The sequence below is a fragment of the Sebastes fasciatus genome, chromosome 16, assembly GCF_043250625.1.
Source record: "Sebastes fasciatus isolate fSebFas1 chromosome 16, fSebFas1.pri, whole genome shotgun sequence".
Taxonomy (NCBI): domain Eukaryota; kingdom Metazoa; phylum Chordata; class Actinopteri; order Perciformes; family Sebastidae; genus Sebastes; species Sebastes fasciatus.
In genome coordinates, this window is record NC_133810.1 from 13,862,537 (window position 1) to 13,883,141 (window position 20,605).

Consider the following 20,605-nt stretch of genomic DNA (forward strand, 5'->3'; position numbering starts at 1 on the left):
GATCAGACTTCACGAGTTACTGAGAGCCGGCTCTCCTAGACGGCAGCTGGATGGCAGACTCCAGATCAGCTCTGAATGGTTGTTTTCCTCCGGTCTGTGAAATCTTGCAGATGCCGTTTGGAGCACCGGAGGACACAGAGGCACATGATTTTTTTTCAGATTACCCGTTTCATGCACCTGTCAGGATATAGTGACCGTTTTATAAAAATATATATATTTTTTTAAATCATATTCGCTCCATTTCTACCCACTGCAACTTTAACGCAGCCAAACATCTATTGTCAAGAATTGAAAGTCAATTGTTCGTTCCATTGCAACATCAGCGCCCAGCCGCAAAGCTGCCGCCATTTTGGACTGAAATTGGATTTACATAAGAGTGTAACGTAGCCTAGTGTATATGTGAGGTGTTGATTTAGAAAAGAAAATCCACAGGACAAAATATTGAAAAACAGTGGAAGTTGCCTTTATTTCATTCAACAAAGAAACTGCTGCAACATCGGAGTAAACCACTGAGCAGAAACTAACATTCACACTGAGCCGCTGAAACATGACTGGCAAAGTGGAGCAGTAAGGCTTAAGGACGCCTCAGACACATGCACGCACCACACACACACACGCATTCTTACACACTCTCTTCTTCATTTACATCAACTATCTTACACCTCTGTGGCTGCTTAGGCAGCAGCCTTATCACTATCCCTCATCCCTCTAATGTGGTCAGTCAGAGGTGAGGGCTCAAGGGTCACCTTGAAATCAGGTAACCTCTGTTCCCTGCTGCTTAATTGCAGGGCTATTTCAGGGCTAAGAGGCGACTTAACACAGAGACCTTAACCGTTCATCTCTATGGTACATCTCTAAGCAATGTGAGCCCCGGCAATAACACTGCGAGGCCAGCCTGAAGGGCTGGATTCAGGGGGAGTTCGGGGGAAATCATGCTCTGGCCAAAGGGAGGGCAAGGAGGAGAAGGGCACCGGCCGAGAAGATGATGTGATTGGTCACTTGGTAGAGCGTCGGGTGGGCTCGGAGGCAGTGGGGGGAGGCGGTGGGCCACGGCGGTCTAGGTCTTCGATGTAGAACATGATGAGCTTCCTGCGCTCCTCAGGGACACACTCCAGAACGAGGTACCGCTTGTCGTTCTGGAGGATCTTTTCCACATCCTTCAGATGTTGTTCTGACTCCTGGATCAGCTTTCTTGATCTGAGGGAAGAGAGAATGTGAGACGAAGGCACTCGGAAGCAGGATGGTAATACAGTGGAAACTACGGCTGTTAATAATTAACCGTTAACCGACATTAAGCATTTTAACCGAATAACGCTATCGGTTAAAAGAAATGTTTATAATTAATTAAAAAGATGAGCGGCTCAGAGGAACGGCTCATCACTTTAAGGAGAAAAGCTGGTCCACCTTAACAGCCCACCTTAAGAGGCGGAGCCGGAGTTGCAGGATATAGGAAGTTGGCTCAGGTTTCTCAGAGCTCGCTTGACCGGAGCGGAGTAGTTGTAGCATTTTTACACCGACAAATAAACTGTACAAACACTGCTACACCTACGTTCACAGCTATAACGCCTCCAACAACCCCAAACTCACCGCCGCCACACACACACGGTCTGCCGGAAACATTCCTCTCATTGAGTAGGTAGTTGTATAGCAAATGAAAAGGCTTTTGAAGCAGTTATTTCAAATATTAAAGGGTGTTTCATAAATATGGATGATTGAATTTGTGCTCATTCAAAGACGTGTAATGAAATGTTGAATCAATCAACAGCTCAGTTATTTTTTCATAATGATGAGATTGTTTCCCTGGCACAAAAAGGGGAATCAATAACAGCAAAAACAAAATAGTTATTTGAAACATTGGTATCGGTCCGGAATTTTGCTATCGGTGAATCCCTAAATATAACAGGTGATTTCAGACTTTTCATAGCAGTGTATATTGATTACAAGTGCAAGAAAACAATACTTTTATTTGCTATTAGACACTTGTTTTGCTTATCTAGTATGTGAAAGTGAGTGTACACACCTGTATGTGATGAACTTTGTCTCCTTCAGCAGTGTTCTGAAGTCAGCTTTGGCTGTGATGTACTTGTCTTTGATGTAATCTTCAAACTCCCGCTGTCTCTTCTACAAAACACACAGATGAACACATCAGACACCAAAACTCAGATAAAATGGTTGAAACGTTACAGTCAAATTAAACCCAAGCCAGAACGCCTTTAAGACGGATGAAAAAATATCAACCACCCTTTTTGATCATTTCAGAACTGGGGTTTGGATTTTATGAAAGAAGCCATCTGACGTTGGGCTGATGACACACACATATAGTGAACTATATAGTGAGTTGTAGTGCTGTCCAAATGTATAGTAAGAATTATTAGACCCTAGATAGTGGACTCAAAGTTTCCCACGATGCATCGTGAAAAGTAGTGTACAACGATGGTCACTAACCGAGCACTATATATACCATCATGCATTGCGCTGAAGGAAAAAATGGAAAACGGACGAGAGGAGAGAGACCAGTACCATTGAGACAAATCCATGAGTTGCATCGTGAGAATAATGTTTTAAGCAGAGCAGCACATCACAACACAAACTGCCACAAAGTACTTATTATTGAATTAATTAATTTGGGAAAATATACTTGTTGCCCCCACATTAAAAGCCGTAGACATATACACTGCATCACTGCTTACCAGGGGGAACTTAAATTCACTCAGAGCATTTTGTCAAGAGGTTACTCAACAAAATAGCTTACAACATGTATTTATCACAAAAATACATGTCACACGACTTTGTTGAATACTCGATTCTGATTGGTCAATCATGACGTTCTGCGGTCTGTCCTTCAGGGCAATGAGAGACCCTTATTTCTCATCATTTTGCTTGAGATTCTTGCAATGTAACTACATTATGTCTTAACCCGTCACTAGAGTCACAAAACTCAAGTATTTTTTTTGTCAGAAAGTAACTGTATTCTTTTATCATAAAAGCAAAATAACATAAGTCTTACTCTGTCACTGGAGGAGAACTTGATACAGCGAGGGTCCTCTTTGATTACCTTCTTCACCTCCTTCCATGTGGTTGTCAGAGTGATCTATAAAACAAACAAAAAAAATCTGTCAATAAGCTTATAAAATTAATCAGGAATAAAGTTGATCAAAATATTTGATAAGCACATACATGGAAATACATTAAAAGCTGCAGAGTATTACGTTCCTTCTAGCCATGCTGACACACAAGAAAAAAGCAAGTAGAGAGAAAATGAATAGCGTAGTACATGTTCCTGCTTTTGGCACCTTTTTACTCCTCACCATGCTGGTCTCATCTAGTAGCTGCCTGAAATGTTCTTTCTTCTTCTTGGCCAGTGCTTCTACGTGTTCGTTAAACAGCTTCTCCTTCTCCTCTCGCTCTAGCAGTGACGCCGACTCCCAGCGATGGTCCTTCCGCAGGTTACGACGAGTGTCTGACCACGTTGCATCTGAAGACCGTACCTGAGGAATGAGTGAAAAAAAAAAAAACACTTGTTAGTCTTGTGCTCCCGCCAACACACTTGCATTTCTCAAATGTTCAGGAGGTGCTCTTAAGGATCCTATATTATCATCTCTCCATCCAATCAATTTTTCTTACCAAATCTTCTGAAAAAGATGATGCGAAAAGATTAAGATTTAATGAAAACTCAAATATGATTAATTTTAGGGCTGTCAATCAGGATTAATCATAAACTAATCATATATTTTTTACCTACAACCTCCGAAAGATCGATTGTGTTAATGCGTTTAAAAAAATTTGTGGCGTTAAAACAAATTTGTGTTAATGCGTTTTTATTGCGTTAACTTTGACAGCCTTAATTAATTTGTTTCATGGGGGAAATAAAAAAGCTGCAAAGCGTCTCACCATATCAGACATGAGAGCTTTGAAATGCTGGATGGCCTCCTCCCTTTTGTGCTGCTCCCTCTCTCGGTCGATCTCTTTGGTCTGTTCTGATCGGGCCTTCTGCACCTCTCGCTCCCTCTCTCTGAGACTGGCCTCGATACGAGCCTGCCGCTCCAACTCTCGCTCCTTGTCGATGTCCACACTCTGTGGAGGATGACACACGTGGTCTGCGTCAGTTTTGTTTGTTATATGATGTCAACAATGAGAGCTATACATGAAAGCATATACGTATATTCTCAACTACCAGTCAATTACACATTATTATGGAAATGACTTTTTCTGTATCTGTGTTTTTGATCTCCTCATCATTGCAATTCTTAACAATTTGACAGATGATTCAGTCCATTTCTACTCTCGATATCGGGAGACGCTTAGACTGTTTTTACTCATCAGGAATTTATTGCCTCCATGGCAATAAAAAAACATTACACAAGGCGTCAGAAGCTCCTGTAGGTTGAACTGGGATTCATGAACACATTTAGGGGTGACTGACTCAGACAGGCACTCTATAAATGGACTTGAAGAAACTTGCTAGCCTTGCAACAATAAGGCTACAAACAACCCATCATACAACATCATCTGTAGGAGACATTCTTTCCATTCAAAAAGAATATCTGGCATTAATAATACAGGGTTCCTACTCTTTTCTAGAGATAATTTTCCAGGACATTTTCAGTGATGATCTAGCTAGAATGACACACAAAGATCACGCCATACACTAATATGTTCCTCTGTGGAAGTCTGATTTAAAAGACATGCAGTCTATGGCTAAATCATCTCTTACATGATGAGAAATTACACATCAACTTTAGCAATGGAACCAAACATGCTCACCAATTAAACATTATTCAAAAGTTGTGAAGAAAGCAATGTTATGATGTCAACCAACCTACATGTGACGTGACTTAGGGGTGTAAAGTAAAAAACAATGTTCAGTTCAACACTGAACAATAAGTTCACGGCTTCTCTCACACAGATCATATATCATTAGCACATACATATTGAAGCCATCATATTCCATACAGAGAAAACTGCTCATACCTTGGCTTGTTTTTCCATGTACTGTTTGAAAAGTTCTTCTCTGAGTGCGGAGCTTTCCACAGACTTGTATCGTGGGTCAGTCTCCAGCCTCTCTTTCACTTTGCTCCACCGCTGGCCTCCCTCTATGTGCTGCTCACTAAGGAGGTCATAGAAGTCTTGCTTCACCTGAGAGACAACACATCAAAATTGGAAATCTCTTCATCTCCCCTGCAGATGGTAAAAGCCTACAGGTGTCTTGACTCATGGTCAATCGACCTCACCTCACCTAAAAAACGCCACAGTCTCATTGTAGAGAGATACTTGAATGATTGATTGATATTTGAATGTGAGCGGGTGATACCTTCTCTCCTCTGGACTTGGAGTCCTCTTTCTCTCTCTTCCTTATAGCGGTGATGAATTCCATGAAGATGGCCTCCCTGTCCTTCATCTTCTCTATGGTCTTAAATCGTGGGTCTCGGCCGTGTTTCACTGCAAATTCACTAAATGTTGTTCTGCAAAGATAAAAAAAAAAAAAGAAAGAAAAACAATGCAGTTTCAATTTTGAAAAAGTGAACAGTTATAAACATCTCTTCACCACAACGAGAAAGAATAAAAGGCCCGTTTCTTTACCTTGGTGTGAACTTTGCGTCCTCCATCATCCTCCTGAACTCGTCTTTGGCCTGCATCAGCTTGTTCTTCTTCTCCTTCCTCTCCTCCTCCGCTCGTGTCTTCACATACTGATCAAACACCTTTAGTGGACAAAATCACAAAAATATTACTGAAGGATTTAAAAAAATGGCTGGTACATGACACAGTGCTGTGAGAACAGTTAGGGGAGAGAGGAAAACACATGAAAAAGGGAGAGAAACTGAACCTGTTTCCTCTCTTTTGGGTTGAGGAGGAGATATCGTGGGTCAAACACAATCTTATGAAGTTCTTTGTCCCAAGTCGAGAATGCAGACACCTACATGCAAGATAGACAATGCTGGCTTTAGTCAGTCCAATATAAACTTGCATATAATAAAAGATTAGACATTTTTGTATATGTCCAGTGCAGATAAAAAATAAAAACAAAAAAAGGTACACAAAACTCGTAACATTGTTGTAAAATTTCACAAATTTGTGTTACCCCTCTCTCCAGCAGCATTTCTCTGAACTGGGTCATCCGGGCCTCGAGTGGCACTATAGCTCGTTCTCTGGCAGCTCTGAGCTCTGCCTCCATTGCTGCTTCCTTCTCAGAGTCTGCCTCCTTCACCTCCTCCTTCCTGTGAGGGCGAAAACCACAAAGGTGAGGAGAGGTGGAGAGAATGATCAATGAGAATGGAGAGATGACGTAGAAAAAAGAAGAAGAAAAAGAAAAAAGGTGACTCCTTAAACATCTGCAGCATGATGGCATTAAGTTAAGGGAGACCCGCATGACATACTTCCTCTTTTTGGCTTTGGTTGGCTCCTCATCCTGATTCTCTTCAGTAGCAACGGCTAATTCTGGCTCCTCCTTACTGACACCTGTGAGTGAACACACAGACACAAAATAAATACTACACACACTGCAGCGCACAAGATGATGATAGCAGCACTTTCTTGCTCAGTATAAGAACTGCCCACTGGTTGTGTGGCTCTGAATATGTAATTGCTTCAAATCATCTATTATTAAGGGTTCAGGGTTCATGTTTCTTTATTTGTCATTTGTCAATTCCGGCTAAGCAGTCATTGGCAATGAAAAACTTTGGTCTCAGGTTCCTTCAACAATGCTCATAAAATATGTATATATATATATATATATATATATATATATAAAAGGGGAAATCACACAAGTAAAAGCAGAATGATAATGTAAGGCATAAAATAGTGCAGTTAAAATATAGCGCTTGAATATAAACATAAGTAAATATAAAATAATAATGTATGTGTAATTTTGTTGAAGACAGCATTTCAGATGGGAAAACTGAATGTAAACAGGATGTACTATGTCTATGCATGATGAGAAGTAATATATGTACACAGAGGTGTCACAGTTTGTAAAACATTATGTAAAGTATATAAAGGTAAAATGACAAGTGATGAGCTCAAGAGTTCAGTAGTCTTATGGCCTACGGGATGAAGCTGTCCCCGAGTCTGGTTGCGCACTACTAACCAAGCAATTAGCCTATATGTCACAATAATCAAAAGTACTGTGTTGAATGTCATTATCACTGACTGCATGTGAACGTGTGCTGCCCCCACCTATTTTCTTGCTGTCCTCCGGGCCTCTTTTGTGTGGAGGCTCCTGGATGTGCTTGTCGACATCAGCTCGACCAACCAGCTCCTCGGGCCGGTCCCACATGGACAGCCGTGTTGTGGGATTGTAGAAGAACACGCGATCATCACCCGTCCATACCACACACCTGATATTTAAAAAAAACAACATTAGGCTTATTGCAATAAAGTGGAGTGGAGTGATGGTGTGGGTCGTGATGTGGTGTGCGTACCATGGCGTGCCAGGGATAGGGTTGGTGGCTATTGGTCTGGCTTTCTGAGCTGCCTTTTCCTCCTCGGTCATCTCTTCTTCTTTAGGCTCCTTGAAAAAGAAACAGAGAAAAATCAGTTATCTCCATCACTATTACATTCATACTAGGGATGTCAGATTTGATTCATTTTGCCTTAAATAGCCTCACACCCATTAACCTGCAACTAACCGGGTAATTTTAAGAAAAAACACGAAATGACGTGAAATACAAGATGCGCTTTCATTTTAGTCCGGCAATCCATGACTCAATGAGCTTTGGCGACGCATTTCAGGTGCTGAAATGTTTTTTGTTGTAAATGCCTTTTATTTTATTTTATTTTGGCTTTACTGAAGTTTACTGTCGCATTTGATCAGGTCATCGTTAAAAGGTACTCCTGTCAATCGGCCATTGATCGTTATCGGCCGACATTCAGTAGTTCACTCGTTTGATTGGTGGTCTCTATAAAATCCGATCAGAAGAGCCGATCAGATGACGCATTGATTCTGAATTGAAACATTTTAAATACTTTTTTGTTTGCTTTTCTCGCCTACTCTTTAATTCGTTCCGAGAGTGACAGCTGGACACACAACACGCTCAGCACCGCCGGAGCGCGTTGTCTGGACAGCCCAACTGGTTAATATAGGCGCCGAAAAGAAGCTTCGATGAAATTAATCTATAGGCCGACAAGTGTAACCGGGCAAAAATATTCTTGGTGGTCAACTGATTAACTATTGAACGTTATCGTATCTATATTCTTAGTATTTTCATGATTTATTTGCAAAAATTTGTGTTTTTCATTATATATCATTACACTATATGTAGAATATGAATGTAGTATTGTTTATGTTGTACAGTGTATAGCATTTCTTGCATTCTGAATTATTATAATGTTATCGTTTTATTCTCTGATTCTGTACTCAATTATGGTCATAGCAAAAATGCACTTTTGAATAAAAAACTTTGAGGCAGAGGTAATTTGACTCTTCACTTACCTCCTTCTCATTGTTAGTGTTTTCTGTTTTGTTCTCCTCGTCCTCCATCTCCATCGCCTCAGCTTCCTCCTGAGCCAGACGCTCCTTTATCCTTTGTGCTTCTTTTTCTAAAGACAGCGAGGAGAAAAAGGCACACACACACAAACTGTGAGGTAACTAAAAGTGGTGCAACAAATGCAGCTTGTCATCAATTCTGTCGGGGTTGCATGTTAAGTAAACCTGCTAATTTATCAGTCATACCTGCTGCAAGTGGCACTGGTAAATCTTAGGACAGGTAATGTGGGATCAGGGTTTTTGTATGTTTTGCTGTGCAACTTGTCAGAAAAATGACAGTGTTGTTGATGAGCAGAAAACCAAAGTGGGTAAAGCTTTTCAGATTGGTGATACTGGAAATCAGCCCAAGCCTAGCACTCATCATCCACCAAAGCATTTTAAGTTCCACCCAACTAGAGCTGGGCGATATGATGATATATATATATCTCGTTAAAACCTTATAAAAATGTCTGTTTATATTTTTCTATATCGTTTCTATTGTAATGTCGAAAAACCAGCGGCCGAATTGTGTTACGGCAATATTTACGTCATTTGGACAACGATTTACTTTCTGATCATAACACGTGAGAGTGAAGTTGGTGCGAACGGTCAGAACAAAAAGAGCTTGTACCTAAACGGGGGCTACTTCTATCGTTTGGCTACAAAAAGTCAGAATAGGACCATCTCACTACATCACAGGCAGTTGTGTTCGCACTAGTCAGCAATGCCTACCTCTCTCCACTAGGGCCATTGGTTTCTCCCAGGTGGACTCCAGTGTTCGGTTGTTGTAGTAGTAATTTTTCCCATCAGCTGTTTTGTACTCTGACCACTCAGGGAGCTGCAATGATCCGGCCATGGAGGCAGGAGCTGCCTGGAGAGTCAGCTGTGGGTGCATCATGGAAACTAAAGGCGGTCCCATGCCAGGAAGCATTCCTGTCATTAGTCAGAGAGGAAAGAGACAACCATTATTGGCTGAGACTCATCTTTCTGTCTGAGCCACTAACAGTAGTTGCAGTGGATTATAATCTAGTAAAAGCATTAGTTTATACATCCATTTGTGAAATGTCAGTTCCCAGGTTTCCCACTTGTTATCAATAACATGTATTAGCAAATTCAGAGGTGAGACAGAGAGCTCCACAGGCAGAATAAAACTGATTCACTGCAACTTAAAAAGGGCTGTCCCTCTAAGCATTTGCCTGCTCATCTAGAGTAGATTATTAGCTGAATGAGTGAATAAAAAAAGATTGTTATCATTTGTGGAAGAAACTGTTCAAGTCTAAATATGTCTTCAAGAAACATAACTGATTGACAATAAACAGGCCACATACACAAAAAACAGTGACCACACACACACACACACAACCATGCCACAAAAGAAGACAACACACATGACCACAACATGTAGCTCTAACTGCTATTCTAATGAATCTCTACTAGGCAAAAGCAGCTAGCGTTATGGGAACTAGCAAAGATGGCCTCGGTCTCCAAACACACACCTCAAAATGACTGATCCTAACAATCAACGGCTCGGCCCAATCTAACAATTTAGATGCTGATTATTCAAGTGTCCTTTCATTTACCAAAGCAAAACAATTAGTCTTACACTGTATCTAACAGTTCCAGAGGACACGCAAACAAAGTGCTTAAAAAATATGCTGTTGATAAAATGTTGTATGTGGCATGTTACATGTTAAATCTGGAAGTATAATCACAAATGAGTTTAAATAATCAAGCTGTGTGTTCTGCTTCTGTCTAAATTTCTACTGTACACCGGATGGATCATGTTCACAGCATTCATCTCCATGCCACTGTTTGAGGGTTCCCATATATACTATATGACTCATGTAGACACCATTCACTACCATGCCATCTACTGTAGATCTGAGATGCGAGCGGCTGGATGTTTACCGTTGGGGCCGGGGCCTGCCTTTACACAGGGTGCACCTACTATCTGCATCATTGCTACACCTGCAAGAACAACGGACAAGCAAGCATCTGGTTGAACACAGCAGGACACTAGACATGAGCTACCATCGTGTGTAAGAGTTTGTTTGTGTGTGTGGCCCCACTCAGACAAAACACAAGCCCAAATTTTGGATTACTGTTATGTTACAACAGTTACTCAGCCTCTGTTGATGTTTATGAGCCTGTAATGTACTTAGAGATGTTAGGGATAAGCACAGTGTACATTAGGTTTATAAGATTTATTTGGAGGCTATTGCTACATTAACAATATGGAGGCAAAGTCCCGCCCCTTCCGGTGGACCCCATGGAACCTTATTTCGGAAAAAATATGTACAGTAGTGAACGGCGAGAGACAAAAAATGTTTTGATCCCGTTTGAATTGCAGCATGAATCACACATATTATGTTTGTCAATTTAAAACAGAATTTTGCAAGTCAAGAAAGTCGCAGTTTGTCGTAGTATCATTTAGTTTTGTGAGTACATCCCAGTACGAAACACACAGGCATCGTATCTTCAGCGAGAGAGACGTCACTTACGCGACTTTTGGGTGTGTAGTCTTTGTAATTATGTATTTTCACAGTCTTATTATTCAACAGTTTTACAAATAAACAGCAATTTCTTTTTAAACAGACAAACATCATAAGTGTGATTCATGGCGCAATTCAAAAAGGATAAAAAAAATTATTTGTCTCTCCCTGTTGACTACCATTCATATTTTTTCCCAAATAATGTCCCATGGTGGTACACCGGAAGGGGCGGTACTTCACCTCTCTATTATGATAAAAAGAATACTGTAAAAAAGCACATGTAAAATAGTGAATGCATAATGTTGGAACACCACAAATCAAATCAGGGAGTCAATCAGGGAGCTCTCAGTCTGATATTTGTAAGCTGAATAACAATCAGCCCCAATCTAAAACTAGGCCCCTCTTACTGTAGTTCTGATTTTGCCAGACACTTCGTCCATAAAGAACACAATAAACTGGGGGAATTAACAAGAATGTGCTTCTTCGATCAAATTATGCCAAAATAACGGACAGAGAAAAAAAAAGAAGGAATCAAAGAAGACACATAACAGAGAAGAAGAGAAAAGCAACAGAAAAAAACCTTGAAAGCAAACACACAGGAGCATTTACATTAGCTGAAATTTAAATTCAAGCCACTGCACTCAAGACTCGTTGTTGTGCGACTCTTCGGGGTGCTTTCACATTAGGGACCCGGGCACGGATCTGAGTACACTTGTGATTTTAGATGATGTCTGCGAAGAATGAGAGCAGCTCAATGGCTCAGCGGGCAGAGAAAGAGAGAGACGGGGTGGGGAGGGGAGACAACGTGCAGAGTCGTCCTACTTTCAAATCAAACTTGGTGAAATAAAAGTTTATTTTGGCCAAACCAGAGTTGGTTATTGTTGGAAAGAGTAACGACGACAGTATCGGTGAGTTTTATTTAGTTTCTGTCAAGTTTGAATGAAGTGTTTTACGATGCCCCGCTGCTAGAACAGCTGATCTCAACCTAAACAAATACACGTGGGTGATGACGCAAGTGTACTCGGGTACGGAACAAATTTACTAATGTGAAAGCTGAGCAGAGAGGGGGGGCAATCATACTCGGGCACGGAACGGATCAATCGTACCTAATGTGAAAACGCCCTTAAACAAAATGCAAACAGACAGATCTGAGCTGACTGAACTAACAGAGTTATCCATGACCAGAAGATATCTAGTGGGAAGTCTTTAAAAAGACACTTGTGCAATTTACATGTATATGAGTATCCCTATAATCCTCCTGTGGTGTTCCAATAACAACTACAGTTGGAGTCCACAACATTTTTTGTTGTAATCAAAAATTCACCAATAATGCTGAGTCAGTTTCCACAGAGTCTGTAGCTGATTATCAGTCACAAACCTAAACTAAGTAGCATATTAGCATCAGAGTAATTGAATAATCTTAACTGGTTATTTTACAAGCAACATTATACTTTCTACTAGATTACACTTGCCCTGGTTTAAGTCTTTTAATATTAAGTATCTGACGATATAGAGTCCGATCCGCTACTTATGTTTACCTGGCAGCAGGAGGTGGGTCTATGCATTGATTAAATATGTATCTGGCACAATGAAATAACAGGTGTAGCCTACAAAATTTTGCCCACCGTATTATTCAAGAGCTACTTAATCCAAACACCTAAGGGCCTAGTTCAAAACCCTTAAAATGATCAACTTAAATTATTGATCTGACATGAATGAAAGTGCAACAGGATGACACGATCAGCGAGAGAGAAGCCATATCAAGGGCTGTTAACTTGCAGTGTCTAAAAACGCGTGAAAAATGCCAGCTGTGCCACTCATTCTTTTATCCAAGGTGCTTGGGAGGATGCGCTCCTGCCGCATCTGCCGTTACTAAGCAACCACAACCTGCATGCTGCGATGACGATGATGATGAAGTTGCGGCAATTTAGCAGGAAGCCTCACTGACTAAACTAAACAAAGATAAACGGATTTCCAACCCCGTAAATCCCTAACAGTATCAATTTGTCTGTGTCAGTCTGGCTCACCTTTCAACCGGATGTTGGGACGTTCTTGGACAGAAAGGGGGAAGTAAGTAAAATAATCCGTGGGACAGATGTAAAGCTCTTGGTAGCTCTGCACTAAAATGATTCTCCTTCATATATTTAGTGTAGACTGATATTTGTGGAAGAAAGAAAAGATATCTGCTGGCTGTGATTGGTTGTTCCTCATCACATGACATGCGGTGCTCGCTGCAGCGTTCCAAAAGTTGAACTATTTTTATCTAGGGGCGCAGCCGGCACACCCTGAAAAATAGGCGCTTTGTGTTGCGCTTCGCGTTTTCCTGCGACGCATTCGCTCCCGCATTTGAGAGCGCCTGCTCCTCGCCTACATTTACAACAATGGATTTAAGTGCGCAAAAAACACGGTATGTGAACGGCCCCTCACTCTGGGCCCAGATTGCCCCCACCAGCTCAGGACATCTCTACTTTCAACATGTCAGACTAAAACCAAAATTCTGCCTGCCGGAGAACGAACAATAAGTCTGCAATAAAGCTTATTGCAGCTTTTTTTTGTAGGACTATTTTACTGGATTCCAATATATTTATACAGCGGTTCCTGTTTCTAGCATAGTGATAGCAGCTAGATATTGTGGCCTGTTAGTACCTTACTCTTAGTTTGCAGCTCTTACCTGGCAGAGGGATGTGCATTCCCGGCAAAGGCACCCTGAAAGGAGGCACCATGACAGGGGGGAAGGCAGGCATGGCTGCGTTGGGCTGTCCCACATTGTGAGACAGGCCTGCAGGCAGCAGTGACATCGACTGCACCGCTGTAACAGGTGACGGCACCGTGGAAACAGTTACCACAGTGACTGGAGACACAACAGTTGAAGACACCGTGGCAACAGGGGATATGTCTGCTACAAGAGTGGCTTTTGAGAACAAAAAGACAAAAAAGAAGGTTTTTATTTTTGCTTTTGTGTGTGTGTGTTTGTGTGTGTGTGCATGTATGTATGGTTGATATAAGACTGTGTACTTACCTGAAATGGTTACAGAGGGGGAGACAATGGTGGAGTCTGGACTGGAGGAGAGTGTGCGGGAGGGGGTTGTGGACAGGGCCTGAGTAGGGGAGGCTGAGGCTGCTGTGCTGGCCGTGGTGTTGACACTGCTTGAGCTGGCAGCTGCAGTCACCCCCACACTTGGACCCGGCCCTGCAGACCCCGCTACGAGAAGAGGGTTGAGTTCAGACTGCTGGATAATTTTCACCCCATCCGGTTTACTCCACGATGACTCTCTGGTCCTGGCGTTGTAGTAATATGCCTGTGGAAGGGATAATAGACATGAAAACACTACAAACAGTAACTATAATATAAAGCTTGGCAACAAATTTATAGTCATTATCTACCCCTATAGAAAACCAATTTTGTTTTTTATACTTCAATTTATTAAGCATAATCAAGCAAAATGACTTATTTCAGAATGACCAATTTCCAGTTTAATGTTAAAAGATATTAATTAGATGATATGTGTATATGTGTATTTTCATAAATGACAACATATGGGAAAAAAAATTATAATTCTTTTTTTTTTTTTTTACTTTCCCCCATGATACTTTGCATCACGTGAACTTGTCTGCTTTTGGCTGGCTACCTGAGGCTGGTGCTGCGTGCATATTGAAATAATGACGGGAAAAAGAAAGTAATTTTTTCTTAATGGAAAAACGTATTCTCCTCGAAGCTTATGACAAACGTCAAAAACAAACCAACGAGATGCAGCAGCAAACCTTGGTGTTCATCAGGATACCTTGTGTGGTCTACTCAAACAACAAGAAACAACCATGGCTGCTAGTGATGGAGACAGAAAAAATGTGCACGGGGAAAGCACTTGTGGTTGAAGCCGCCGTCACATAATGCCCCCTTGAGCTTGGTGATGGAAAAGGCAGAAGAATTGGCAGCGAGCCTGGGAGATGACAATTTTAAAGTTTTCATATGCTGGTTTAAAAAGAGAACATTGTGCTTAAGAAACTGCCTGTGGAGGCTGACACGGTGTCATGTGGCTTGAGGACCAGTGGGGACAGATGAGACAAGAATACACAAAGGGAAAAAGGAAGAATGTCGATGAGAGCGGAATTTATTTTCGAGCACTAGCCTACCTGACGTTCAGTAAGTAACAAAGCTGTCTGTTTCATTACTTTATATTCATGTAATAAATATACAAATGTCAATTAGATGGTAATCTGCATAAGAAATAAAGAAAAAAAAAAAAAAATGGTTATAAGATTCATCCGCTTATAGTGATCAATTCGACCTGGACAGACGTGATCACTATAAGCGGTTTCCACTGTAATCATTTTTGGTCAGTGGTATAGCAGTGTACATATATAGTTTTAAAGACTACCTCCTACAAAGCTGTTTAAATGCAATCAAGTGACTAGCACCATTAAATCAACTGTGTATCTAAAGTCTAATACCAGAAAATGGCCATGACAGTTTTTCCTCGATAAAATTTGGAACGTTATTTAGCCTCCTTCGCGACAAACCAGTATGACCTGGTTAGTACCAATGGATCCTTAGGTTTTGTAGTTTCATACGATGTCAGTATCTTTACACTAGCTTTAAAACAGAGCCCGCTACAACCTAAAAATCACAAAATCCATGAATGCGTTAAACAAAATATTGGCCCTACGATGTGCTTACATATGACTTCTAGGTTACCTTTCCCTCTGGCGTTTTGTTCTCTACCCAGATCTCTTCTGCAGGGTTGAGTGCAGGGGCTCCAGATGCAGGAACAGGGGGCATCCCAGGAGGAAACAGCATCCCTGGAGGAGGCGGCAGGTTCCCCATGGGAGGGGGAAGGAACGGAGGTCTCTGCAGCAAAAGATAGAGACCCAGCATTACATTTTCAGACTTCAAGGAGTAGGGTTACGAATTTCAATTGCCCAATAAGAGTCCTCCCTGGTGGCCAGTTAGATAAGCAGTCGACTATTTAGCCAGCAGCCGGCACTTGAAACCTCTGAATTAGGAGGTTCGTGCATTAACATTGTATCATTCAAGAGAATCACACAGGATCTAAGAATCAATTAAGAAGAAGTCAAATAGATTATTAAACAGTTTTAGTCATATTCCTCCTTCTGTCTTGTTCTAAGAGCTAATACTGCTGTCATTGTGCCAGAAAGGACAAAAGCTTACTTTGTGGTCAATTTCTTTGCAGACTCTGCCTGCCAGATGGCTGTTGCTGCACCACTGATTGCAATATAGGACAGAGTAAACAGGTAAGTACAGGAGAATAATATACAGGAGATATACCTATAATGCTGGTCTACTCAACGTGTGTTGGATCCACATTGGGCCAATTCATATTAGACAATCCAGTCTGCAGTGTAGTTGCATACATTTCACTAATAAACCTGAGTTATGCTGAATAGCTTCCTGATAAAAGTTAGGTTTCAGTTTCACCTCTTTCTGTACATGGGCATGGACTCTTTCTCATTTAAATGTTGTTTCTGAGTATCTAATATTTTGGCTATTATGGTTTATTACAATATATGTAATTGTATTATGCTTATCAATAACATATGGCTCATTCTTCAACAGACTTATTTTAGTCTTTGTCTGTCCGTCTCTATAAATGCTGTGTAGAACATGATGACAGCAGGCAAAGTTAACATAGTGCAGCGCTAGACTTCCATGAAGAAAAACATGCATGTCGTATACGCATGGGAGACAGTCACCTGTAGATGGGGAGGTCCAATGGGTGGTGGCATGCCTCCTGGTGGTGGGATGGGCGGCATGTTAGGGTCAAAGGGTGGACGTGCAAATGGGGGCCGCGGCGGGGGTCCCCTCATCATCCCAAAAGGAGGTGGCGGTGGCCTAAGGAGTGGTGGTGGGCCTCGTAACACTGGCGTCTGGGCAGGCACAGGCGCAGGTGCAGGCGCAGGGCCACGGAACCGCACTGCCTGCTGCACCATTCTAGCACACCAAAACAATATCACGTTACAACCCGTATTCAATGGCAGTTCACTAAATAGTATTAACAAAAACCCTCTGACATGAGCACTTTGATCAGTACTAACATGCTAATACTGCAGATTCATTCTAATACTTGAAAGTAGCTATCTACAGGTAAGACTGGGCAACATAACTCATATTATACTGCCTATACCATGGGGTTCTCAACCTTCTGTAAGGCCCACTTCTGATTGTTAAAACATTTCAGAGGACCATCTTCTCAAATAAATAAGAAAAAAAACATAGCATGACAAAAATTATGTATTCAGGGTCAAATTTCCTTACCACACCTCTATACGATACATATCGGACCTATAGTGTATTCACTGTATTCATATCATACCACCAGCTGTTTATTCTGTATATAATCTCTTACTATTAGCATTACTTGTATGTACACCTGCACTACATATTTTATAAAACTTTACTTAAACTGGACTGCCTACTATGCTCATACTGTATATAAGCTATCCAGTATATTCATACTCCTTACAGTTTATTCCACATCCTATTTTATTTTATATTTTATTCTTTATATACTCTGTGCATTACTCTGCACTTTACGGCTTTTTTGCACTTCTGGTTCGATGCTAAACTGCATTTCGTTGTCTCAGTACCTGTACTCTGGGCAATCACAATGAAATTGAATCTAATTTAATTAAAAAAAAGGACATACTGTATGACGCTCACCATCGCATGTTTTCCTGAAAATCACAATATCTGCTTAGGTGTGGCAAATAAGGGCTGACTTGAATGCTTTGAAGCTTCAACCATTGCTATGGTGATCGACCTCCAAATCAGTATTTGAATGCTTCGTTTTTTGTTTTTTATATATATATATATATTTATATTGACCTACAAATCAGTATTTGAATGCTTTGTATATATATATATATATATATATATATATTTGTATTGACCTTTGACTGATAATGTATAAATCCCCAAATAGCCCACGAAATAAGGAATAATCCTGCAACAGTATTCATATTCAACATTAATCATTATTAGTTATTCTCAGACGGATATTGCTGTTTGTTATGTGTAGAGGTGAATGTGTGTACAGTAGTGCGTCAGCAGCACTGTCCCAAAGCTTAGAAACCCTTTGATTATTTCTCACCGAAGCTGCGAAGCCCAAAACATGGTATTTAGGACAGCTCTATAGCACATTTCAAATTATCAAATTGTTGATAATAACATGAGTGCATGATAATATGAAGTCACATATTTCAGCTGCCATAGTACTTAACGTTACTCTATAGATAGATAGATAGATAGATAATAACTTTATTGATACTGAGGGAAATTCAAGTTTCCAGCATCACAGTTCCATAGTTCAAAACATGTTAGTAAAAAGGCAGTAAAAAAGTTAGTAGTGCAAAGTACAAAGTACCAAAAAAATATACCAGATATAAAAATACAAGGAGATGAAGAAAACTGTTAAAAGTGAATATAGTGCAGGGTAACAGCTGTGATACACGACTATTAACAAAGTAAATATAGTGCAGAAGCGACTGTTAAAAATGAGTATGGTGCAGTGCAGTGTTTAAGGCACCAAAATTGTGCTTCACAATATTAAAAAAAAAAATCTCACAATGTCAGAATATTAACAACATCAATATATTGCATTGGTCATGCAAAATAACATTATTTGTTACTTGCTGTATCAATCCAAACACATTGTATTGAGGGTAGATGTTTGCTAGGGAGGAAGATGCAATGCAAACTAGGCTAGTTTAGCAGGTTATTACAAAAAACTAAGTAAATAACTTAAAGGTTTTGTAATGATACGTTCCTGCTGCTCAGCTACAGCTCTTGAAGATGCAATCACACTGACGTGGATGATGTTGTAGCTAGGGAGCATTTGGGTGTAACACATGTTCTTTAGGGTGATATCCTGTTGGACCGTGTAAGAGTAACGTTGCATACTTTGATTCCTAAATTAAATAAAACACTCAGATAATCTCGTGTATTAGTACCTAGTCTAACAGAAAGCCAGTCCATTCACAACACTGAATGGATGAGTTGTGTGCTCCTGCTGCTTACTAATGAACGTAGCGTAGCTTAGCTAACTGGCTGTCTCACATTAACATTTGAGCACAAAACCGCACACTTTAAAACACAAGCTTGTGTCTGAACACACAAACTCGGGGCCTGGTGCGGAAGGCAGCCAAGTGAAAGAGGAAAACATCTGTCTGTGTTTGATCATCTGTCTGCTGTGTGTTTACCGCGTGCACAGACGAGCAGCTAGGCAACACAGGCTAGTTACCTAGCAGCTAGTTAGCTAGCATGGCTACATTCACAAGCAAAACCACTGTTTTATCACAACGTAATGACCACAAACAACGCTAACCAGCTTCGTACACAATCTGCTTAATAGTACACTGAGCTCATATTCCATGAAAGCACTTTATTTTGCTATTATCTGACCTGTTGTCGCTGAACCCGATAGTCTCGCTCTCTGTCTGGTCCGCCATTACAGGAAAGTGTAACAGCTCTCTTCCTGGTAACGCCCCCTAAGTGGTTTCCGCTTCTCCTATTCGCTGAGCTTGGATGTCAATCATAGCGCAGTGAGCTCTGATTGGATAATGGTTTTCTCAAGGAGGTGTGGCCAAGTGTTCATTGGGTCTGGTTTTTCATGATGTCTTTTGTTCAGTCAGTCAGTCAGTGAGTGTATGCAGGGTGTTGTTGATATTAAGTTGGACTCTAATCACTACCACTTTTTGCATACTCCATTAGCTCTTACCACTTCTCTCTCTGTTTACTGTGCTGGTGGTGGGTATTTTGTATGCTGTGGGTATTTTGGGTGCCCACTATTGGTTGGAAAAACTGAAGGCATCTACTTAAAAGTAGTAATAGTCTACCACAGTGGGAAAAACTACTGCATTGTTGTTGGATATCCTGTATAACCATATGAGAACTATGAGGATTTTAAGAACTTTAACATGCACTATCTGCAACCATCTTGGACTCAAACCACTGGTGCACTTTACCCTATACATCCTATATACCACTTTATAGACTGCACATATTACATTTATTTATTATACATACTACATTTATTTATTGACGGACTGTACACACTATGTTCACCCATTCACTCTGTATCTTTCATATCTCTATTTATTGTTTTTATAATTTTGGTATACCTGTACCTCTCCTGTGTTTCACTCTGTTTGCTGATGTTGCTGCTTTGACACCTGAATTTCCCTCCGGGGATTAATAAAGGTTCATCTTATCTTATCTTATCTTATTCAAAAATGTATTTGCACAAAAGTCAAATCCATAACAAAATCTGCATGCTATCACATTTAAAACATAGTAGAAGCAGGAGATTCATGTCCAGGCATAACTTAAAAATAAAATAGCCCTGAGCACTTGTACTGTAGCTCTACAAATGCTCTTGTAGTTGTTTATTTGGCAGGGTTGCACTTCCAGTTTATTTTAATAATATCTAGCTCTCATTCCTATTGAGTTTGTCAAAAGCGTCTGCCAAATTAATGTAATTTAATGCTTCTTGATCTGTTTGCAGTCGAATAGATGGAGGTGAAGGGAGAGTACAATATTATGTTATAAGGCAGACAAACTACCCATGTTTAGTACCAGACAGTGCATCAGAATTTTACTTAAGGAAAGTATGTGTACTTTTCATCTTTGCTGGTGGTA

The 20,605-nt window shown here is 40.6% G+C and overlaps 1 protein-coding gene across 9 annotated transcripts; it reads right to left on the reverse strand.

Moving 5' to 3' along the window:
• Positions 1–441: 441 nt before the first annotated feature.
• On the reverse strand, positions 442–19,524 carry tcerg1b (transcription elongation regulator 1b (CA150)). Of its 9 annotated transcripts, none has more exons than XM_074612226.1 (22): positions 19,370–19,524; positions 16,663–16,900; positions 16,121–16,174; positions 15,647–15,799; positions 13,973–14,252; positions 13,625–13,864; positions 10,370–10,429; positions 9,194–9,394; positions 8,429–8,535; positions 7,419–7,507; positions 7,174–7,334; positions 6,375–6,456; positions 6,080–6,215; positions 5,825–5,914; positions 5,581–5,699; positions 5,312–5,462; positions 4,972–5,136; positions 3,892–4,074; positions 3,309–3,488; positions 3,008–3,091; positions 2,021–2,121; positions 442–1,197 (listed from the first exon to the last, which is right to left on the reverse strand). In XM_074612226.1, exons 1-22 carry the CDS (start codon positions 19,414–19,416, stop codon positions 996–998), a joined length of 3,123 nt encoding a protein of 1,040 aa, XP_074468327.1. In that variant the 5' UTR covers positions 19,417–19,524; the 3' UTR covers positions 442–995. The 9 variants fall into 9 exon arrangements, with proteins under 9 accessions (XP_074468327.1, XP_074468326.1, XP_074468330.1 ...); XM_074612225.1 differs by having other exon boundaries at positions 3,294–3,488; XM_074612229.1 differs by lacking the exon at positions 16,121–16,174.
• Positions 19,525–20,605: the final 1,081 nt, after the last annotated feature.

Excerpts from the sequence above, each read along its gene's own strand:
- tcerg1b (XM_074612225.1), bottom strand. The coding sequence starts at position 19,416 with ATGGCGGACCAGACAGAGAGCGAGACTATCGGGTTCAGCGACAACAG. Across the intron at positions 5,463-5,580 it reads GACGCAAAGTTCACACCAAG|AACAACATTTAGTGAATTTG; the intron begins GTAAAGAAACGG and ends TTATCTTTGCAG. Across the intron at positions 3,489-3,891 it reads AAGCTCTCATGTCTGATATG|GTACGGTCTTCAGATGCAAC; the intron begins GTGAGACGCTTT and ends CTCATTCCTCAG.